At 37.0% G+C, this 25,254-nt stretch overlaps 1 protein-coding gene across 3 annotated transcripts in view; it reads left to right on the forward strand.

The window, feature by feature from the left end:
* STON2 (stonin 2) overlaps nucleotides 1-25,254 on the forward strand; it is a 99,063-nt gene that overhangs the window by 24,335 nt on the left and 49,474 nt on the right. The window contains exons 1-2 of one of the 3 annotated variants that reach the window (XM_081935602.1): nucleotides 13,514-13,678; nucleotides 16,131-16,208. The exons of the other annotated variants lie outside the window; for them this stretch is intronic. Of the exons in view, the coding sequence (XP_081791728.1) occupies nucleotides 16,151-16,208 (58 nt within the window). The 5' untranslated portion in view covers nucleotides 13,514-13,678; nucleotides 16,131-16,150. Of the gene's footprint in view, nucleotides 1-13,513; nucleotides 13,679-16,130; nucleotides 16,209-25,254 lie in introns of those variants that run through there. 3 annotated transcript variants of the gene reach the window in all.

Consider the following 25,254-nt stretch of genomic DNA (forward strand, 5'->3'; position numbering starts at 1 on the left):
ATTGGATCTAGGGGTGGGTTCCGGATCCCGTTGCAACCGGTACAGTGCAACGGGGCCCAGCGTCCACCACATGAACGCCCGCAGCATGCGCGCACACACATACAGCACACTCATGCATCCTTACCTCCTGTGACACTCCACGACGCCTCTGCGATGCTCCAGCTGCTCGGCGGAGCATCACACAGGTGCCATATGCTCCGTGCGCGGAAGCTCCGAAGAGCTCAAATACAGGTAAGAACAGCTGGCGGGCAGGCGGGCCCTCCGGAGCACCATACCAGAACTGTACCTGGTGCTCCCGGCAGGCACCGGTATGCACATACCAGGGCGTACCGCCTGCAACCCACCACTGATTGGATCTCTCTTTGATAAGCTTCCATCTGGTACTTCTTGTCCTGCTCTCAGGTGCTTTGGAGAATAGGTTGATTCCCTCCTCCCTGTGACAGTCCCTGTAATTTTGGAAGACTGCTATTATGTCACCCCTAGTCCTTCTCTTTATTAGGCTAGATATACTCAGTTCCCACAATCACCTTAGACTCCAATAATTTTAATTGCTGTTCTCTGCATTCTTTCTAGAGTCTCAGTATCTTTTTTGTATTGTGGTGACCTAAACTGAATGCACACAATTTAATCCCCCACTTATGCCTTTGAATGTGTGACATTATATTAGGTAGTTCATTTTTATGTGTGCTTATAATTTATCTAGTGATCTAGATGCAGCATATTATATTTTATTTATTTATATGGCTGCCCAACTAACTAAGATGACTCTGGATAGCTTACAATATTAGAAATCCACAACATAAAAATCATATACTTCCCCCTCCTCCAATGGCAACATAATGAGACCAACTATTTGAACGGCTAGATATCAAACACTTAATATTCAAATTGCATCTGACGTAAATACTGAAAAATATTTGGACTTTTTTCCAACAGAAATGAAAACAATTGTTTATATAATCCAGAGTGTGGGTAGAACAAATGGGAACCATGAATTATTTTCAGAGGTACTCTTGTCCTATGAGGATCAGAAATTGCAGATTTGTTAATTAATCTACTGCTACTCTACTAATTACAACAGATAAATTAAGAAATTGTAATAATCAAGGGCAGTGTGAACTTTGTGGTCACTTGAGGGTAGATGGTAATTCTTCAGGATAAATCACTTTTCTCACCAGGCTTCTGATTGGCCAATGCACAATTTCCTTTCATGAGTTTGTCAGCAGGATGGTGATTCATAATTAGATCTGCACTATCAATTTATGTTTCCTCTGGAAAATTCCACAGGACTTGGAATTTTCTGGAAAACTCATGATATATGAGCAAAAGTAATCAGAACGTTTTGTTCCTACATGTTACATAATTTCACTCACCTGACTTATTTTGCTGAAACACAGTGTAAATCTGATCTAATGCTCAAGCAAAACACCAATCAATAGAATAAACATGACCAGATAGCTAGAATATCTGAAGCTCTATTGAAATAATAGCAATTAGCAAAAGCAACAGCTTGGGTCAGGGATTCATTTTCATCAAGGTTAAAACAGACAAAATGAAACTAGAAGAGGAAATGGTATATAATAACCATCTTTCTGGCTGAGTATTAAAGAAGGATGATAAAAAGAAAATGATAGAATTCAGAAAAAAAATGTGGATGCTATCAATCAGAATGAAGACTGTACTGGCAACCCGTAGCTTTTCTTTGAATAGAAAAACATGTAAAACATTTTTCATTCATCTCAGTTCACTGAATGGCTCAAGCTTTCCTTCAAGCGAGAGACTGAGCTGTATTTGAATGCTTGTTAGATCATACATAGCAGATATATTTAGCTCTATATTTACCTTACTGGCTCAGATATGTAACCATCACTTACTGGTATATTAAGATAATATTATTTTAGATCCAAGGCAGATCTTCACTTCAACTTCAAGTATTTTCCCATTTGACTAGAATGAGAACATTAAAAATGCTATGATACATGTGTATGTGTGTGTATGCACATATACAGTACTTACCGATACATAAAACATAATTGAACATTTGCAAAAATGTCTTATTCTAAGCAGTGAAGTTTGTCACTTGCATGTTTGCATTCTTTTCTCAAGACTGTCCTATGTATTCCTTCCATCCTTGAATTGACAGAAAAATATGTTACATAAATTGTGCTGCCCACACAGCTGAACTTTATTATGTCTTTGTTATAAAGTCAGGAATTGGTGTTGTCTTATTTCACTTAGCAGTGTTTTGGTGCACTAACTGGTATTTTTCCCAGTTTCCTTTCTCCTTGTTGACAATAAAAACAGTCCAATTTGCTGCCCTTAAATTGTAGTGGTAGGCTAGGTTCTCATTCCAACTTCATCCAATAGCCTTACTGTGCATCAGGATGTTGGTTTGTTTTGAAAAAAGACTTTGTCAAAACACACAGACAAAAAAAACACCTGTTAATTGGGACAAAGCTTGCAAAAACAGGTGTGATCTTGTTAAAGACCACTACAATTGAAGCACAAAGCATTCAACAAACTTAGTAGAAATTACACAACTCAACAACCTTCCAAAGCAAACAGTTGTCCTTGTTCTTTTGTGATTTTATTATGTCAAAGTGTCCCTCATTTAGTTGTAGTGGTAGGGCTGTCTAGGTTCTCATTCCAATTTGAGCCCACTAAATGAGAGAGCAGAATCATGATTTAAGTCCAATGGTCAGATTTGAATGAAGATTCTTTGATTCTCCCTGTTTTGAATTTCATTTTGTCATCATTTGGAGAAATAAGCAAGAAGCAAAGCAGTGGTATGGCTGGCTTTGGCTGCAGCTAGACTAGACTGTCTTTAAGATTCTTAAGACTCCACCAATTCTCTTGGTAACATCCCACCAATCCTAGAATCATGCTACTGCTTGACTTCTCCTATTGCAATATTGGTATATACCCAGGCATTGGAAAGGCAGAACATTGGACAAGCATATGAGTGAACCTTTGTTGCTCTCATCATCTTGGTTCATCATCTTCAATGATAAAGGGAGATCAGGGGGACAGTTCCTCTTGTCTTTGACCATTAAATTGAAACACAGCTGTGGAGCAAATATATGGCATAAACTTTAGACCTTATGACTGTTAAAATATTTAGGAGAGACCTTAATTTTAGAAGGAAAGATTCGGACTGAACATTAGGAGACACAGAAAGAAGTATTTGACATAACAGTGCTATCAACTAAGATATTTTCAATTTTGTTATGCACATTTTATAGAAAGGAAAAGAGCTTGCACCTCTCTTATTTTGGTTCTATAACATCCAAATGAAAGCAGATTGAAAATAAAAAACATGCTTAATTCAGGGGCAGGATGCTTATTCTAGTGTGACCTAAGGTAAAACCTGATATCAACCACCTAGTCAAATTTTATTTGGCATTATGGGCTGGGAATAAGTAGAGGCATGTTATGGGATACGTCTTTTAAAACCAGTTATTATCTTTGTACCATAGTAAGTTGATTTGAGAATCAGCCTTATGTTACACACGTGCACACGCACACACACACTCACGCACTCTCTCTCTCTCTCATACACACACACACATTATTTATCTATGATCTTTTTCTGTTTATAATATGGACTAGCCCAGTGATGGCGAACCATTTTTTGACTTGCGTGCCAACAGCGGAGGGAGCGCAGGGGGGTCGTGCGTGGGTGTGCCACACCCATAATGCTATTTGTGCAATCCAGCTGCATGCGCGCATGACCAGCACTTCCCCCCACTTTTGGCACACTTTTTTCACCCTCCCCAGAGTCCAGAGGATTTCTAGGAGCCTGAGGAGGGTGAAAACAGCCTACCTCACCCCACCCCACCTTGGAGGCACTCCAGAGGCTTCAGGAACTTTCCTGAAGACTCCGGAGTACGAAGAATTGGCTCTACAGATAAACCAGAAGTTTAGGAATGGACTTCCGGTTTGCTGGTAGGACTGTTTTTTGCCCTTCTGAGCCTTCAGGCAAACCTCCGGAGGGCAAAAAACGACACTACGAGCAAACTGGAAATGACTTCTGGTTTTGCTGTAGGACTGTTTTTTGCCCTCCGGAGCCTTCAGGAAAGCCTCCTGAAGTCTCCGGAGGGTGAAAAACGGCCCTACAAGCAAACCGGAAGTCCAATTCTTAATACCTTTATGTTCCATATATAAAATATTTAGAGTTTATGATAACTTCATCAAGTTACCAAGTTAGAACAACAAATAATGCGCAACATCTGAGTAGGGTTCAAAGTCTCAAGTTCATCCTACTTCACCTTATTCTGCTTTGTAACTTGGGATGTTTTAGATTTGCTCCCAGTGTTTCTGAAATGGTGATTTTTGCCTCTGAAGTCTCCTTAGTTGTCATTCTTTGGTATCTATAAAAGAAAAACAATTATGCACCAGTTCTTTTATTCTTTATCAGAATTGCATTTTCTTCTTTTTATTTAGAAAAAAAATTAAATGATGGGAACGGTAATGTCATGTGACCTGTTGAACTTTTAGAGAAATTACAGTAGCTGTGCTATGCAAGTGTAAGGATCTCCCTATTGAAATCAGGAATGGTAATACTTGAAAAAGTTTTGATAGTGCCTACTGCTGAAGAAATACTAAAGAGAGCATAAAATAAAAGTATATGTTAACTTATCTGATTTGGGCTTAAGAACAATTCAGAACCCTAAAAAGACAATTTTGTGTTGACATTGTGGGCTGTGATCCTTTTACTAATGTGGTTGACAAATTCATTGGTTTAATCTAAGACATTTTAATTTGTCCTCAGTAAAGGAAAATAATGTTTTTTTCTTTATATTTCCTCACTGTTCGGTTTTTATTTTTCTTCTCCTTAAACACATCAAACACCAATGAAAAGGAAAAGGGAGAATAAAGTATTTGGGACTGGTTGCTTTTGATGAAGAAACCAATTGATTGAAATTGGAGCTCCAGGCAGCAGTGCCCAGACACCTATTAGCTCATGCTTGAGGTTTGCTGATGGTTATCATGGCTCAGACATGGAAAGAGAAATTTAAAAAGCCACTGCTGTAATTTCCTGAACTGTCCTAAAGAGATTTTGAGGAAAAGATATAATTTAATAGGTGTGCTTGAGTGGGATAAACAGACAATTTAACTCTTGGCTGCCATCAGAGTAGATGTAAAGCATTCAGAAGCCAAAATATTGACCACACAGGGCAGACATAAAACCAAAATTAAAACATGTTTACTTCTGATTTCATAACAATTCCTTTTGCATCCAATGGTTCCTTTTGTTAATAAGTATGTTTAGATTACAACATCAAGCTGGGAGGGGGGAAAAACACTCCCCTTTAAGCAGTCTGTTAGAGATTCAAGCATTCTATTTCTGAAAATCTGCCCAGAGTTTGAACTATTTGGGGATTTAAACCATTATGGATATATAAATGTATTAAAATAATTATGTAGTTGTTGGGAGTCAGTGAATATACAGATTGAGTAAAGTAATTAAATATCAGATTAACTATTCATTATAGGGTGGATGTAAATGAATGCAATCCTAAAATACATTAATAGAGGGATAGAGTCAAGATCTCATGAAGTTATAGTACAGCTTTACAAAGCCTTAGTAAGACCACACTTAGAATGCTGCATACAATTGCGGTCTCCACAATATAAAAAAGATATTGAGACTCAGCAAAGAGTGCAGAGAAGAGCAACAAGAATGATTAGGGGGTTGGAGGCTAAAACGTGTGAAAAACAGTTACAAGAATTAGGTATGTTTAGTTTAACGAAAAGAAGAATTAGGGAAGACATGATAATAGTGTTCCAATATTTGAGGGCCTCCTACAAAGACAAGGGGGTCAAACTATTTCCGAACCATCAAACCATGGTTTTCCAAACCATCAAAAGGCAAGATAAGACACAAGGGATGGAAATTAACCAAGCAGAGAAAGCCACCTAGAACTAATGAGAATTTCTTTAGTGGTGAGAACAATCAATCAGTGGAACAACTTGCCTTCAGGAGTTGTAGTTGCTCCATCACTGGAGGCTTTCAAAAAGAGACTGTACAATCATTTATCTGAAACGTGGGTTTCTACTCAAGCAGGGGGTTGGACTAGAAGACCCCCAAGATCCCTTCCAACTCTATTATTCTATGTTCTACGTTTTAAGAGGAAATAACACACATAAAAATTGAAGGTTCAATTTTATTGTTTATTAGACAATTGTTTATTGACAATAAAACAGATAAGACCTATAAATCAACCAAAAAAAAATGCAGAATTTATTATTTTATTTTAATGTGAAATTATGGGGCATGAACAAAATTCATTGTTATTTGAGTGGGTTCAGGACAGTATGTGATGTATACAAAGTATAACATAATTGTCAGTTACATGATCTGTCACTTACCATTTTTATCCAAGATTTTCTAGAATGTGATGAAGATTAATTTTCAACTGAAAACTCAGTATAATGTGAAAGAAAATAATCAGAATACAGATTGTATTTGCGGAATTCAAAGAAATCCTGAAAGATTTTTTGGTCAGATATCCATACCTGAAGTACTTTGACAGAGCTCTTATTGTTTCGAGGGGGGGGGGAGCCAGGAAATCCAAAAGTTAGCAATTGATGTGTTTTGTTAATAACCATGCACTTAATTATGTCTCTGAGGTATACATCTTCACAGTTCTGACTAGACAAAAAGTAGTTGTTGTGTGCTTTATAAAGTTCTCTGTATTAAACTGAGTTGAGAAGAAGTGGGATGCTTGCCAGTCCTAAAACATTATAGCACATAACTAAATCATGCTAAATAAAAGAATCTTGGCTCTGCAGATTAGGCAGTTAGTATTCTCCAAAGTGCTTTGCCATGCCTCTTTTGTGACATGATGTTCTCTAACTGCACAGCATTAGAATTTGGTTGGGAAACTTTGCATAAAAGAATTGGAACACTTTTGGGTGCTTTGTTTTCAGGAACTTATTTCTTCTCTTGCTTCTGGGCTGATTTGTTTGTAGAGGCTGAACTGCCTCAAGCAATGTAATATCAGTGTGAACTATGGGGTATCCTTGGAGATTAGCAAGATTTTCTTAAGTCTATTCTGTTCTGAACCTCTTTCAAGACTGAAACTAACAGGCATTTTATTCCATAGCAACTTTGCTTAGTCTTTCCCTCAGCCTTTTTTCTCCCCCTTTGTGAAATATATAAAAACAGTTTTGTGTGTGTTTTTTAAGCAGACAACATAAAAGGAATGCTTTGAGTACCATAATCTCTCTTGATGCTTTGCATTAATTCTTAGCCATAAGATGAAACAAGAGGTGAACCTAAAATGCTCAAATATCTGTCCAGTCTTCATTCCTTTGTTTTCTCCTTTCTGGGAAAGTGACCCCTTGCCAGGCATGAACATATCCCAATAATCCCTCTTTTTAACCATGTTTCCACGACATTGCTGTCAGCAATTTAAAATCATCCTTAACTATTCAATTTAAACTGATTTTTTCCCTCTTATTCTGCCACCATTTTTGCCAATGGATGTGATTGTATTGGGGTTGTATTGACTTACCTTCCCTAGTGGTTCGCAAATGTGAATGCATGTGCCACCTCCGCCATGTGTGCAGCCTTCCGTGCATGCACTTTTGGCGAAAAAGGGGCCTAAATCAGATGCCACAGAGCCGGAGCAAGTGGGCGAGGCCACCCACGGTTTCCGCTACTGGTTCGGGTGAACCGGTCCGAACTGATAGAATACCACCTCTGCCCGGCATACTTTATCAACAATATATTGCTATATGGTTAGAGCTGGAATCTGCCTAGCATTCATGGGCCACTTTACACTGCAATGGCATACCATCCCACCATTACTGATCATTGGAACCTGCCCTTAGTGTTCATTTGGGCTTTGGCTGCAGAATTAGACACTTGATTTCCACAGAGACATTGTTTGCCTAGTACTTTCATAGCACTTGTGCAGTCCTATATGTGCTTCTTGTAAATATGGGTATAACACTCTTCTGAAAGACCAGTGGACTGCACTAAACCTAAGGTTTCAGGACTGTTGAGAGAGTCCTAGTCCTGAGCTGCACAGAAAGTCAATTTAAAAAAGGCAGTCAAATTATATTACGTGGATATTTCAAGATACATCCATGCTTCCTGTGCTGGACCAGAAGCTAAGATTCTAAGAGGACCTCTCAAATTGCATGCCAATTCTCACTGTGTAAATGCCAATCCATTAAAAACCAAACATGATAAGTTCACATATCAAAGCCCACTAAGATTAAGGCAGAACCTATTTTAGAAAGCAAAAATGTATTAGATATTTTCCTTTTGGAAAATTAAAATAAATACATAAGTAAGTCCACACCAAGCTCCCATACCTGTTTTATTTCCTTGGTAAGATTTATTTTACTAGTATTTTATCCAAATTTACTAATTGCTTTCTCCCAATTCTTTGTGGATTTTTTCTTGACATAGTATAATATTAATCTTCAGTTTTCTAAATTTAGCTTTTAGTTTAAGCCTGAATGAAAGTAGTTCAAAATGAAACCATCTACTCTTTAATTATTTAAGTAATTCTTATTCTTTAAGTATGCACATGTCTAATATTACAAACTGAAAATTGTTCTCTTCCATAATTTTGTGTTGGACCAGTGGTAGGATTCAATTTTTTTTACTACTGGTTCTATGGCTTGGTGAGTGTGGCATGGCTTGATGGGTGTGGCTTGTTGGGTGTGGCAGGGAAAAGGTACTGTAAAATCTCCATTCCCTCCCCACTCCAGGGGAAGGTTACTGCAAAATCCCTATTTCCTCCCGATCAGCTGTGATTCAGCTGTGAGACAGAGAATAGATGGGGGCGGGGCCAGTCAGAGGTGGCATTTACAGGTTCTCCGAACTACTCAAAATTTCCCATACTGGCTCTCCAGAAAAGGTCAGAACCTGCTGAATACCTCTGTGTTGGACAATATAAAATTTTATTGGAAAAAGAAACTGGCTGAACCTGATGGCAATTGTAGAATTCGTTCCTTTTATTAAAATTTTCCTTTCTCGTTGTTTGACTTTTATTAATCCTTTTATAACAGTTCAGGCTATTGCTTTCTTGTTTTAAAAATAAGCACTTTTGTTTACTAGAAGCATTAGTTAGCCTGATAAGGGTTTCGGTGCAACTTCTTATTCAAAGAAATAAGAATTGTGAACTCTTGTGTTTCCAGACACGATCAAATGAAACTGCAGGTAAAGACTGCAACAAAATTTGAAAGATTGCCTTTTTTTTTTCTAGTACTAACTGATTCTGCCTTTTAACTGATAAATGACCTCTCTGGCATGGTTATGAATTTTAAAGAACATCAAGTCAAACATTGTTTTGAAATTAGTTTCCATTGTGCTTTACAGTAAAGCAATGGAGCAGCCCTTCTGCTTCACAGACCCGGTTAATAAGGGTGACCGAGCACATCTTCATTAAACTGTTGGCGTTGCTGTGTTAGAGGATTTATTTGGTCCTAGCCTACTTTCAGATCACAACCTTAATGAATCAACAGTAATGACTGCATTCTGAAAATGTTTTGCCGAGTTGTCATGGATCTGAAAACAATTAGTAGTTCAGGAACTTGTACTTTGGAAGAAGGACTCCAGTATTTTCCTTTTCTTAATAAGAGAGTCTAGCTGTCACAAACTTCAAAATTCACTTGTCTGATTGATCAGCATGTTACCCACCTTCACCCGAATCAAGATAAAAAGAATATTTTATTTTAGAATGTTTTATTCAGCTTATGAACTAAACACTTTAAAAAAAAAAACCTAATGTTAATGCAGCATGCTATTTCAGGCCACAAAAGATTTCCAGAAGGAAGAACCTGTAGCAATATCGAGAAAGCTAACATGCTAGGGTTGGTGAGTTACACTAACAATAAAAAGGGATTTAAGTATTTTCAAAATTAAAGGAGATGAATATATTATTCACTGAAGATGGCAAAATGCAAGCAAGGCACAAAAAACCTATGCACTAGGTACCCAGCTTATATTTTGGTTCAGTCTTATCCAAATAGAGAGTATGTGTTTCACCAGGCAACTGTGAAGAGTAGTATTAAAGCTTGGAATTCATAATCAATGGTCAAATATGGCCTATTTACTTTTAATGAATATTAATCATGAATTGCAGCTTATAGTACTGAAGGAACTAGTGATATATTGCTGTACCTTTTTGTACAAGTAGTCCTTGACGAACGACCACGATTGAGTTCAACATTTCTGTTGCTAAGTGAGACAGTTGTTAAGTGAGTTTTGCCCTATTTTATGACCTTTCTTGCCACAGTTGTTAAGTGAATCACTCTGGTTGTTAAGTTAGTAGCATGGTTGTTAAGTGAATCTGGCTTCCCCATTGACTTTGCTTGTCATAAGATCATAAAAAGGGATCACTTGATCTCAGGGCTCTGCAGCCGTCACAAATATGAGTCAGTTGCCAAACATCTGAATTTTGATCATGTGACCATGGGGATGCTGCAATGGTCATAACTATGAAAAACGGTTATAAGTCACTTTTTTCATTGCTGTTGTAACTTTGAACAATCACTAAGCAAACTGTTGTAAGTCAAGGACTACCTGAATGACCTTTGAGGAGTTCTGATAAATTGATGAAGTATCAGGTGAGTAGAGGCACTTAAGGCATCTTCCAAAAGAGGAAAATGGAGGATTCAGGAAACTACCAATCTATCAATTTTTAAATACAGTGCCGTAATCGTAAGAAGCGAATGTACATATGGCAATACCAAATTACTTTATTCTTTTTTATCTTTAGTAGATTGTGAAATTGATGTAATTACATTTTGATTTCTGCAAAGCATTTGACAAAATGGTCCCACATTATTCTGATTTGCAAACCAGTAAAGCATTGGGTGGATGGCAAAGCTATTACGGTTAAGTATAAAATCATTTTTCAATAGTGCTCTTCAATGATTTCTCATCAAAATTGAGTAAATGGGGTATTATAAGTCATAGTCTTCTGCCTTGTAGGAATTAATTTTTATTAATTATTTGAATGACAAATGCTAGTCAGATTGCAGATGAGATAAGACTTATATCCCTGGAACATAGAAGTAATACCTGAAATTAACTTGATACATTAGCAAAATGGGCTGAATATTTTTTAAAAAGGGTTTATGCTCGATAGTGATGACATTCTTCAGTTAGAGAACAGAAATTAAATGCACAATTCTAGAATGGAGATACCTGGCTTGGTAATAGTATTTGGAATCATCTTAGAAACAATTTTGGAATAATCGTTAATTGCAAGCTGACTATGAGTCACTTATGGGACATTGTTGCAAAAAAAATAAATAAGGCAAAATATTTTATTCATATCCACAGAAGAATAATATTGGCCAGTCTCCCTGCAAGTAATGTGTCCAGTTCTGGTTACCACACCTCAGAAAGAATTCAGAGAAACTGGAACAGGTTCAGGGAAATGAAATCACGATTATCAGAGTACAGGAAGCAAAGTCATATGACTGAAGGCAACAAGAATGTTTTGTCTTGAGAACAGAAAATTGAAAAGGGTTTATGATAATCACTTTATAAAGACTGGAATGGTTAAGATCTGTTCTTGGTCATAAAAGATGAAGCTGAGAGAAAAGTGTAAATTTTCCCTTTTCTATCTAGAAGACAAAGCTTAAGGTTTCTTCTTGAGGCTGTCTTTGGGAGGAAAATCCTTCAGTCTTCACAACAACAATAATATCCTTTAGAAAGTAGATACATTTAATTGACTGCCATTTTACTCATTTATATTAGAAAGACAAGGATTAATAAATACATATAATGCAGGATAAAGCACAATATACATCCTACAAACTTTCCATTATGGCATCCTTGCCTATAAATCAGAACTTAGTTCAAGTCAATTCTGAATTATAATGCCTTCTTTAGCCACAAGATGGTGTAATCTAATACCAGGTTCACATTTTTTTTAAAAGCATGTAATTAACACTAAATCTATGTATCACCATCTAATAAGTAGTGAATATAAAGTCTGATGTGTTGATCATTTATTGCCTATTATTTGACCATTATTGCCTATTATTTGACCCCAGAAAGCCACTTGCTGAAATGCAAACAATACTGTATTGTTTGTATTTCAGCAAGTGGCTTTCCAGGAGTCCAATTACGCTGAGTTTTTATAGATTAAATGTGCAATCTTCTCCATGGAAAACTAAGTCCAGGTAAAAGTTCACTTTAATAGACCAATAGGGTGTGTTCATTGTTCCTGATTGACAAAATAGAAGATATGTCATTATGGCAATGTTGCAATTTGAAGCATAACATCATTACACAAGTGACAAAAATATGCATATTTCATTTGATGTTCATTTGGGTAATGAAATCATGCAACTGATGAAGATGATGTCACTTGCATAACACCCTTATACATCATTATGAATGATATAAATTATATAAATCATTATGAATGTTGGCCTGCTGCATTGTATCATTATCCAACACTTTGAAGTTTCCATGTATTCTATTATTTATATACTGTATACTTTTATTGAGGAAAAGGAAATGGATACTGCAGACCTACAATATTGTCCTTATGGATTATCATGGCATCTTCAGGAGATTCCAAGGAGCAATAAGATTTTTCACTTCTAGGTCAACAATTAAAATAGTCTGGAGTTTTTGGGATTTGTTGGATTCCTATTTCCATTGTTTTTCATGCTGGGGATTATGGGAATTTTCCCAATACATTTGGAGGTCATCAGATGAGGGAAGACTATATTACAAGTTCATCCCTCTTCTTTAAACTTGAAAGTCAACTATGAGAGTATTAGTCAGTGTCTTGTATAAGAGTGGGTTTTTTTGTTATAGAGACTTTTATCTTCAGTTATGATTTTAATGTAAGTTGACTTTTGAGCACAGATGATTGATACCGATGGTATTGTTGTAAATTAAGATGCTTTAAATATTCCCCCAACTACTTAGTGGTTTATCAGCATGTTTTTTGAGGAAAAATATGTTCTTAAAATACCATCTATTATTGACCTAGTCACTCCTGGAATATAAGATTTTCAGATTGTCAGAAGAGGATTTATCATCAGTTTGTGTGATCCGAAAAATGCCTGGATTTAATATTAATTAAGATAAATCAAACTGGCTCTTTAAGAATTTTTTTTTAAATCTGAAGTAGTCCTCTTAAAAAAAAAACAAGTGAGATGGTTCATCCCAGAAATGGGATGAACTCTATAGTTCAGATTTATTTCACAATAGGGTTACTGTGTCTTTAAGTGCTGAGTTTTGTTGCCCACAGGCAGTTAGTAAAAAAAAAAAGTGATGCCTCCATGGCCTTTGTGCTTCTCCCTTCAGGTAACACTTCCTTTCCTCCCTACCATAGAAATCATTAGCCAGTTCCAAGTATATGAAGGTATTATGCTGCCTATTTTCTTTTTAGTCTCTCTCTTTTCCTTCCTCCTCCCTGGGTGTGCCTTGTTTGATTTGCAAGTAACCTGCTAAGTTCTCTCCCAGCTTCCCCCTCCTCCTTATGCCCTGCCCACACCAAATGAGCTGGGCTGACTGAGACAAGCAAACAGCCACAGCTCCTGCTCAAGCATGCATAATGCATTCCGCCCCACACCACTCCCACAGCCCCAGTGATGCAGAGGGAAAGCCTCACCACGGCAGGCATTCAAATAGGCGCTTTGCTCAACTAACTAACACACGACACTTTCTCCTGAGTGCCACAAGGTATTTCTTTCATTTTAGCTTTGGGAAGGAGGCTGGCAAGTTTTAAATGGAAAGTAAAGCAAAAACAGAAGCAAATGTTGTATGGGGCGAAGGGAGGGAGGAATTGAGTTGGGCAACATGTTGCTTGTGATATCTTTGAAACTCTGGTGCTGAAGGTTTAACTGCATGTGTAACCTGAGAACGCTAAGGTGGCGTAAGGAGCATGTGCTTTTAACTGGTGATTTGAGCTGGGAGCCTAGAGGGATGAGACCGGCTGCCCTTTGCCTGCATCTGCACCTTGGCAAACTTGCTTCTTTTAGATTCTAACTTTTGTAAAATAAAAAATAAAAAAATCGGCTCTTACACCTAGCTGCGCTACATCAGGGAAGAGTTTGCTCCTCATTTTAAGAAGAAATGCTTGTGCTTTTAGCACACTTGCTGAATGGCAAAGAAGGAGAAGCTTCTTAGTTACTTGGGGATAGTCCAAGGTTTCTGTTTGTTAGAGTTTTCTTAAAATAAACACTAGAATACTCCATAAAGCATGTCAGCATCTAAAAATAGTGACAGGTGTATTTCTGTACAGTATTTTGGTTTGTTTTACAAGTTCATAAGACAATTACAGTGAATTTCATTTTCATGAACTAAACCTGCTTCTGTTCCCCACTGATTACAACCTTTTTTAAAAAAAGTTTCATTCCATCTTTTGTTGAACTTTTTTGCAAGTTAGACAGTCAACACTGAAAGGTACTGCTGAGATAAAGTTAGTGAGACCTCTGAATGACTTGCATTAAAATACCCAACTATTATGGTAAATATTAAATCTAGCAATCTGTCAGAGAAAAGGGGGTTATCTGAAAAATACTCTGTTCTATAGTGTAAGAAATGCAAGCTTACATTCAAATCATTGATTGATATGGCGATGAGGATAACAAATCTTGGTTTTAATAATATTTAAAGAAAATAAAGCTTCCTAGGAAATCAGTGCTGTGACCTTAAAGCCAAGACGTTAATTTTATAAGATGCTGAGTGAATGATTCTATTATAATAATTGTATGATTAGATATTCTTCTAGGTTGAGTTGCATTTATTTGTTTTCTTCTTTTCTCTTTGGCTGGACAAGTGCCAAATAGTGTTTAATAATTGGTCTCTATCCAATAACATCACCGCACCCAAAGAATTGAGGCTTCCTTCAATTGCCTTTTGAATAGGACACAATTTATAGCACAAGAGAGCTCTGTAGCAACTTAAAGGCATGTAAAAGTATTGATCTAGTGCAAAATGCATCTACTGAAGTGGGACATAAAAAAGTTAATGCTATAATTAGTGGTCTTTATAACATACTTATTTTGGGAAGTTCCTTTCGCAATCTTTTGGACTAGAAGTTTACTTTGACATGTTGAATATATTTGTGGAAATCTTGCAGTTCTATAAGCTTTATTTTACCTTCACTCCCCAACCCCAGAAATTATATCCTGTATATTGAGCACTATCTATTTGCATTTGGTCTTATCACATGTTGAAGTGGAGAGATATCAGAGGAAAAGCAGTGATGATGGGAGCAATTTTTTATCTTGGCTGTATGTGTGGTAGCCACAAGCACACTACTATAGGAAGAGCTATTAGTAGTAGGTTTAATGAAAACCTAGTAGTAGGTTTAATGGGAAAGCAGAAATCCGGTATAAGCTTCACATATTAATAGGATTAGAGTTCAAGTGATGGGAGGGAGTTCTGAGAACGTATAGAGAGAAGGTACCATCTAACACAGGATCTCAATCTTGGCAACTTTAAGATGTGTGGATTTCATCCTCCAGAATTCCCCAGTCTGCATGCAGTTCTACAAATACACACCCAAGATTCAAATAGTCCCCACTTTTTTGAAGAGGTTGTTGGTGAGCATAATTGAAGCATTCCTTTTTTCTTTTTCTTTGTTCTCATCTTGATTTGCCATCTTTGTTCTTTTTTGTTTTGTTGTTTAAATGTATGTTTACAATAAAAACTTAAGAGCATTAAGAGACATTAAGAATAAACATGGAGAGATATTAAGAGCAAATGTCTGAGGGTAAAATGGACAGTCATTTCCATAATTTATGTCTATGGATTTGCGGTGGAAGTGCCTTGCTTCTATTCTATCTCTAATACACTCATATCAGTAGATTGGACATAATGGATAGAAGTTCCACAATTCATTAGTTCCCCCTCTCTTCTTTTAGTTAGTATGGCAATCACAAATTATCCTCATAAGTTTCTGTTGCTTGGAACAGGAATGGAGAACTTCCCACTTGCAGGCCAGTGTTTGCATACCAATTTTCTCTATCTTAATTATAAAGCTTGAGACAGCTTCACAATTTCATTGAGTACATCAAATTTCCAGTGAGCCACTTATGCATTACCCTCATCTAAGGTGAAGGATGGATCAAATGGGAAACCATCATTTCAAGGTGTTCTGAGCATTCTGAATAACTTCTCTTTGTAGATGTTGCCTGATATCAATACATGGAGAAAGAGGAGAATACTGGACATATCCTACTCATATCAGCAGCCTTGAGGAAGGGTGAGCTGTTGTAAGCAATGGGTTACATGTGCGAGTAGAACCAAGCTTATTAAAAGCTTCTAAACTGCAGGGGTGTCAAACTTGCTGTCTTTAGGCCAGATGCGTCACACGCAGACCACACCCACCCCAGCTCCATGAAGAGAAAAAACGTCGTAATACATCCGTGATGGCAACATGAGTTTGACACCTGTGGTCTAAAGACAGATACTTAAGACCCTAACAACAAATAATGTACATTATAGAAGTTACAGGGTATGATAGAAAGCGTGTACTTTTGAGAATTCCCTCTTCTTGTTGGGGTAAAGACAGAAGAGTGAAAGAAATCAGACCAAAAACAAAGACTCTTCTGCGTTCCTACTAGTCTTTTGCACCTAGTGGTCAATTAGAAGCCCAAAGAGCCAATCCTTTTGGAACTGGAATTGAATTTTCAACAGTTCGGTCCTCTAACCATATTCTGTGTGAAATGGTCTATATAAGGGGGGTCAAACTCGATTTTATTGAGAACCACATCCGGGTTGTGTTTGACCTCGGAGGAATGAGAGGGGCATGGCCAGAGTAAGCATGGCCAGTTTGACGTCACTCGTGTCGGAGGCGCCTGTCGTAGCCCAAGCACTCTTGCCAGCAAAAACAGGCTCCTGAGCTTCCTGCAACCCAGTGAAAACGGAGTTCGGGAGGGCTGCCTGCAGCCTTCACAAGCTCCATTTTCAGCTGTGACGGCCTCCTGTAACCCTCTGCCAGTGAAAGTGGAGCTCAGGAGGGCCACACATGGGCCAGTCCTTTGCTTTTCCAGGGCGGCCCCATGGGCCAGATCTAAGCATCCTGCGGTCTGGATCTGGCCCCCGGGCTTTGAGTTTGACACCCCTGTTCTATATAATATATTATTTGGTAGTCTCTGAACTTGGTTGTTTGCTTGTAGAGGTTTCATTACCCAACTAGATAACATCATCAGTGCAAGTGAGTGGTTTGCTTCCTGTTTATATACAGTAGTCTGCCCTGCCAGTTTTGATGAGGGTGCAGTTTTCTCCTTGATTATGGTGTTATTTTCTGCTTGATTGTTTGCCTGGTATTAATCTCTGTTTAATTTGGTGATAGCTGCTGGAGAGGATATCTTCTGTTTTTTTAATTATTGTTGTTGCTGTTGTTGTTGTTGTTATTATTATTATACAATTGTATCACAGCGGCCAGTTGTTTCGCCAGATTTGGTATTGATTACTAGTCGGGCCCCACCCAGGGGCCTAGGACGTCGTAACGTATTTTCGTAATATACATGCAGATCCAAGCAGTGCAGCTTTTTGCATTTGACTGATGGTGATTTTGTCAAGTTTTAACCATTTTAAATGTAATTCCAGTGCTTTTGGAATAGCTCCCAGTGTGCCGATTACCACTGGGATTACCACTGCTGGTTTGTGCCATAATAGTTGAATTTCAATTTTTAGGTCCTAGTATTTCGTGATTTTTTCATGTTCCTTCTTGTTGACCCTGCTGTCACCTGGTATTGCGATGTCTATGATTGTAACCTTATTTTTCTCAACCAGTTTGATGTCTGGTGTGTTATGCGCCAGTATTTTGTCCGTTTGTATACGCAAATATCATAGGATCTTGACCATCTGATTTTCGGTGATTTTTTCAGGCTTATGTTCCCACCAGTTTGTTGTTGTTTTAATATTATAATTTTGGCACAAATTCCAGTGGATCATTTGTGCTACTGAATTGTGCCGCAATTTATAATCAGTCTGCGCAATTTTTTACAGCAGCTGAGTATGTGGTCAAACAGTTTCATCTACTTCTTTGCAGAGTCTGCATTTGGCATCATCAGAGGATTTTTCGATTTTGGCCTTAATGGCATTTGTTTGGATAGCTTGTTCTTGCGCAGCCAGGATTAGTGACTCTGTTTCTTTCTTTAATGTAACTGTTGTTAACCATAACCAAGTTTTTTCACTGTCCATTTTATCTTTTATTTTTTCCAGAAATTGACCATGCAATGCTTTGTTCTGCCAACTCTCCATTCTTGATTTTATCACATCTTTTCTGTATTCTTGTTTTGTCTGTTGGGCCTTCAGTAGATTTTTGTTCTTTACTTTGATTAATAGATGTTCTTGACTTTTAAATAATCAGTCAGTGCATGTTTTTCTTCTTCAACTATTTGCTTCACTTGTAATAATCCTCTGCCACCTGATTTTCGGGGCAGGTATAATCTATCAGTGTCACTACGTGAACTGTAGTGCATTGTCATTAGTTTCCTGGTTTTTCGGTCCAAAATGTCCAAATCAGCTTGTGTCCAGTTAACTATACCAGCTGTGTATCTTATAACTGGTATTGCCCAAGTATTTATGGCCTTGATTGTATTTCCACTATTTAATTTAGATTTCAAAATTTTCCTAACTCTGTTGGTGTACTCTCTCCTGACAATAGTTTTTACTTCTCCATGTTTGATGTTATCCAACTGCAGAATGCCTAAGTATTTGTAGGCTTCATTTTCGTTACATTTAATTAGTTGGCCATTGGGCATTTCAATTCCCTCACACGCAATGATTTTGTCCCTTTTTATGGATACAGTGGCACATTTTTCTATGCCAAACTGCATTGAAATATCGGTGCTGAATACCCGGACTGTGTTTGTCAGTGATTGGATTTCTATTTCTGACTTACCATAGAGTTTCAAATCATCCATATATAATAAATGCGAAATTTTTTCAGCTTCTTTGGCTGTTTGGTAGCCTAATTTCATTTTTTTAAGATTACTGATAGAGGGATCATCGCGATGATGAAGAGAAGAGGTGAAAGTGAATCACCCTGGAAAATCCCTCGCTTGATATTGACCATTCCGTAGTTCTCATTCCCTACTGCCAACTCAGTTCTCCATTGTTTCATCGCCTTTTCAGTGAACGATGTAATATTTTTGCTGCTGCCAGTTGTTTCTAAGCATTTTATGATCCAACTATGTGGCAATGAGTCGAATGTGACTAATTTGAAGGTTGTTGGCAAGCATGTTATTGGTCTGTAGTTTTCAGGTCTTGTTCCTTTAGTTGCATCTTTCTGAATCAAGTATGTTTTTCCAGTTGTCAACCATTCATCAATTTGACCATTTTGTAAAATTTCATTCAATTGCCTGGCCAATATTGCATGTAAACTGGTCAGATATTTGAGCCAGAAACCATGTAATTGGTCATTTCCAGGTGATGTCAAATTCTTTACTTTTTTTACTCGATTTTTGACCATTGCAGTTGTTATTTCTAATACTTGCATTTGTTTGTTACCAATGCTTTTCTCAAAGTCATGTATCCACTTTGCTTCCTTATTGTAGTCCTTTGCATTCTCCCACAAACCTTTCCAGAATTCAGCTGTGGCCTGCTTTTCTGGTTTTTCACTTTTGGTGTCGCCATTCACATTAAGACTTTGATAAAAAAGCCGTTGGTCTGATTGTTGATTTTGTTTGTATTGGATGATTCATGCCTCATATCTCTCAATTTTTCTAGCTGTTGCTGTTATATGCTGTTTTACAATCTCTACAGCTTCATTGATGTTTCTTGTATCCAATCTATATCTTCTGATCAGCTGATCTATGATTTTGCTGTTTTTAAGCCGTTGCTCATGCATGTTCTTTAAGTTGCTAGCATCTGCCCTTAATTTTTGACTTTTTGTTCTAATCGGATTTTCCACTTTAGCTTTGATGCTTTTTCCATTGTGTGCTTAGGTGCTTTGATTTTAATGCCTAGTTCATTAGTGACTATTACAACTGCACTGTACATTAACTGATTCGTTTCCAAGATGGATCCCGATTCAATTATTGAAAGCACTGCATTAACCATTTTCATGATAGGACCCAAAATTTTCTTAGGGACAGTTTTTAATGATGGTAAATGTTGCCTTTTCTCACTAGCCAGAAAATCCTCCATGATCTTGTCCTTCAGTTCTTTTTGTTTTTGAGTTGGTTCATCAGTTGGTTCATCAGTTGGTTCAATGGTAACTGGTTCTGGTGGTAGTGTTGTTATTTCGTCTCCGACAGCTTCCTCTGGGAGTTCTACTACTATTTCTTTAGTTGTGTCTTGAGTATCAGTTAATTCGTCTTGTGATGTTGTTTTTTTAACTTTTGCAATTTGCCTGAATTTCCTCAAGTTCAACTTCGCTAAACACTTTATTCCAAATAATAAATCGCCTTTGATCTGCTAGTCGTTGTTCACTAGCATTTAAATCTGGATATTATTGTTCCATAAATCATACATTCGCTTTAAGTAGCTTCTTTTTTTTGGCTCTGAGTTGTAATAACAGGCCATTATGGCACGATTTTCATCTGCACTATATTTTTGTCATTTTGTTAGCTGGTCCACTTGTAGCCCACTTGTCGATGGATGCCCAGGGACCTCAACATCCGCCGCGGCCCTTGTAAACCTGTGCAACGACCGATGCGGTATAGAATTTTTAGTAGTTTCTTTCACCATATTGTATGGGTTGGCGTGTTTTTATGGGGCCAGGTTGCCAACCTGACCCCAACCCTCCTCCTTTGTCATCCGGGCTTGGGACCGGCAATGGCGGAGTTTATTATTTTATCATCATTATTATTGTTGTTGTTGTTGTTGTTGTATCTCTATGTGTCTATTGATGGCTGAATGCCAAGCTTTCAGAAGTTTCTTAGTGTTTTGGATGTAGTTTGGCTTACAATGTCACAGTTTCCCAGGTGATTCTGTCTATGTTTGTACTTGATGTTCATAGATACTCTGCTAGTTTTCTGCCTGTCTGCCTACATAGTGGCAGTCCTTACACTGTACATAATAGATGGCTCCTGTTTCTTCTTGGACTACTGGGTCATTTGGTTTATTTAAAATGTTTAGGGGGGGTTTGGTTGCTTTGTGTGGTACAGCAATGCTGTCTGATTCAGAGGTGGGTTGCTCCCGGTTGCACGAGCGTGCACACAAGCATGAGTGAACCGTAGTAATCCAGTTAGCAACCAACCACTGGTCTGGTTGTAATAGTCTGTTACTTGTTTTTGAGATGTTTGTGATGTATGGTAGTGTTTTCTTTTCATAGTGTGTGTCGGTTGTGATGTAATGGAGTGACTGGTCAGCGATCTTTTGATAAAGTTGTATGAGTATCCGTTTTGTTGAAAAATGTTGTGTTTCCTTTTTCTGGTGTCCTGGATCACTGCAATATATTTGTATTCGTCCTTTCCTCCGCACATTCAGAATACATTTGAAACTCATTCTAACACTAGAAATGGAAGTCTGCCTTTTTTCTCTCACTGGGACAGTGCCATGGAAACCACAACTACAGTGTTTAGCCAAAATGCATGGAGTGCTGGTGTTTGTGAGTGAATTGTACTTGTGAAATTAAACATACAATGAAAACATTGCTTTTAAAAATAGAGAAATAATGCAAGAAGGCTATTGCAGAATAAATGATTGGTGAAAAACTAAGTTTTAAAACCAGTTCTGTATATGGGAAATGGATAGCTCCAATTAGTCACAGTTTGATGAAAAACTGTGAGTGGTATAGATAGGAAAATAGGCTCCTTTATTTAAAATTTATGATATGTTGGCTGGACTATATAACTTAAAATAAATAATAATTGTTTGTGACTTTTATTTTTGTCTCTGTTTTTACCCCCATTTTTTCTCCTATAAGAAATGGTAGAACTATTGCCAGGAAAACAAAAGGGTAAAATTAGCCAAAGTTAATGCAGGATGTTAAGGGGAACAAAAAGGGTTTTGTAGAAATGTTCAAAATAAAAGGAAAATATATCAGTTACTTAATGAAAATAGATAAATATTAATACATTAATACAATGAAAAAGCAAACAACTCAGCTCACAACTCACTTCAGTCTGATCCAACAACAAATACAGTATATATCCATCAGGAAACTGAAGAGCCAGAAAAAGGGCAAGGTTGAAGCACCGGATTGATAGAAATATGGCTGAGGTATAACTTCAATTTAAATGAATTTAAATGTCAATGATCAGATGAATTGCACCCTTATGTATTACCCTTGTGAAATCATGAAGAACTGAAGGCCAAGATGAGTGGAGGGGAGCAAATGTTCTCACTGTTTTCAAAAATAAAGTAGAGGAAAATTCAGCAATCTATAGGCCATAACCTAGAAAGATGCAAGAGGATTTCATAGAGAGATTTGTTTTACCATCTTAGATACACTGCAATAATTTTACACAGTAGAAATCATAAGCCAAAATTTTGGCAAACTACATTTTGCAGAATCCAATCTGGGTCGGTCACCAACCCAGATTGGATCCTGCAACATTATCTTGGGGCATGTATATTTGCTTTCATTCATGAACTACATTTTACTTTCTTCAGATAACTTTCTTAATACATTGGCTTTAACAAATCATTTGATAGAATACCTTTCTAATGAGCATGTCAGTTAAGTGTGGGCTAGATGAAATTATAATAAATGCATGCATATAAAGCTTTATAATGCATATAAAGCTTTCCTAAAAATGGCATTTAGAATGGCTCATCAATGGTTTCTCATCTATTTGGGGAGAAGAATTGATGAGATGCTACAAGGATCAATCCTGAGTCCTTTGTGGTTTAGGATTTTTATTAATGACACAAATGAAGAGATGGAGGTAATGTTTATGGAATGAAATAAAATTGAGTGGAAAAAGTAACACCCAGAGGTTATTTCATTTAAACCTTTGGGCAGGATGGGTGTAGCCTCCATTGAGGAATGGTTGTGTGTCTATTGCTTCCTGGTTTTGCCATATTTTCTTCTTCATAATTTCTATCTTGTTTTTATGTTTTTGCTGAACCACCCAAAGTCATTGGGCTTGGGGTGATATACAAATGAATATATAATAAATAAGTTTTATCTAGGAGCTGCAAGCAACAGAATGGAATTTTACAGAGACAAGTGCAAAGTTCTTTGATTAAGAAAGAGGAACTCTGTGTGTGTGTGTGAGAGAGAGATTTTCACGGGTGTAGGTATGCTAGCCTTGTTGTATTTGGGTCTTTTCCCCTTTAAGATTGAGAGTATCTTGGCGATGTTTCAACGAGGTCCCACTCGCCATCTTTAGGCTGGTGCCTTCGGCTTCGTGCTTGTGCGAGCAAAGCGTGATCGAATTCTATAGAAAGACTGATTCTGAGAAATAGGTAAAGATACAAGCCATCGGATGGTCACACTCTTCTAGATACTGTGAAGAGAGACTGAAGTACCTTTTCTGAGGTTCATGTCTGACATTGAGAAATGGGGAGTTATGGTAGCATTCTTCAATTATTGCAGGGTTGCCACACAAAGGAAAGTGAAAACCAGCTCTTCTTGTTCCAGATTATGGGGCATGTTAACCCTTCCCACACCAATGAAAGAACAGTTCTTGTCCTCCAAATTCCCTCAAATTTTCTTTTGGGAATTTTGGAGAAAATAAAGGCAGATGAGAAGTGAGAGGGGAGGATTAGGGTAGCTCTTATGGACATAAAGTTCACAAGAGTTTCATTACTTCCCCCCCCCCCAATTTTATTAACAAACATAAAATACACACACACACACAAAACTTAGACGTACAACACATTTACACAATGCAATACAAACAGGAGCTTCCTGTTCTTTCTAATAGCAGTTATCAATCGATAGCGCTCACCTTATATTATTTCCCATTCAATTGTATTTCATTTGAGTTTCACCATTCTTAACTTTCTTATTTTACTCATAACTATTATTTTTGAGTTTTGTTACATTCCTTCATTGATTCTTGTTTCTTTCCTCCATCCACCTATACCATTTATCCCATATCTGGTAGAATTCTGATTCTTCTTTTCCCTGAATTTCTTTAGTTAGTTTGTTCATTTCAGCATAGTCCATAACCTTTCTTATTATTTCATCTTCACTTGGAGTTAGTTTGTTTTTCCATTTCTGGGCAAAAGCAATCCTTGCCACCGTAATTATATGTAGTATTAAATACTGGATTTCTTTTTTGTATTTCGCAGACATTATTCCTAATAAAAAAAGTTCAGGTTTCCATTCTATTTTAACCCCCGTTATTGCCTCCAGCCAATTTTTGATCTTTTTCCAAAAATTTTTAGCCTCCTCACAGGTCCACCATAAATGGTAATACGTTCCATGTATCAATTCGCATTTCCAACATTTTGAGGAGGTATTTGTTGATATTTTAGCTAACCTTGTTGGTGCCAGGTGCCATCTATAAAACATTTTGTATTGGTTTTCCTTGTATGCAACTGAGTGTGTCATTTTTAAGTTTGTTCCCCCAAAATTTTCCCATTTGTCTAATTCAATATTATATCCAAAGTTCTGCGCCCATTTTATCATTTGTTCTTTCACAATTTCCTCTTCCATTTTATACTTCAGGAGAAATTTATATATTCTTCCTATCATCTTTCTATCTGAGCTTTGAATAATTTTATCCAATTCGTGTGGTTCTGTTTCAATGTCATATAATTTGATATCTTTATTGTATTTAGTTTTGATTTGAAGGTAAGTTAGCCAGTCAACTTTCATGTTCTGTTCTGTCAATTCTTCAATTGTTTTTAAGTTTCCCTGTCTATCAATTAAGTCTCTATATCTTAGCATTTTGTTCAAATCTATAAAATTTGGATGAGTCGTCCTTTCTGTCGATGATAGCCAATTTGGAATTTTCACATAGTGGGTCTCATAAAGTTTCATTACTTAATCATGTTTGGATACAACTAATTTACAGATAAAGAGAAGCCATTGCGAACCTTCAAAATGGCATGTTTTATAATACTAAGTGAGTTTTCTTCAATCCTTAGTCAAAGAGGTTTTACATATAAGCTGAAGGACTTTCATTTTTTTAAATAAACCACAAAAAGATAATTAGGACATTGGTTCTGGGAAGTTGTAAATGAACTAGGATTTGAAATAAGATTTTGAAATTAATTATTACAATTCTTTCTATGGGAAATACTATTGCTTTTTCTTGGAAAAAATTGAATGGAACTTTGAAGGTTGGGGGAAAAAAAGGGGGGGGGAGAGATAAAGATTATAATTAAAAGAGAAGAACACTTAAATTTAACGCCCATAAAGATTGGAACAAAATACTTTCATTATTGGACAATAT

The sequence above is a fragment of the Natrix helvetica genome (genome assembly GCF_964273705.1).
Source record: "Natrix helvetica genome assembly, chromosome: 1".
NCBI lineage: Eukaryota > Metazoa > Chordata > Lepidosauria > Squamata > Natricidae > Natrix > Natrix helvetica.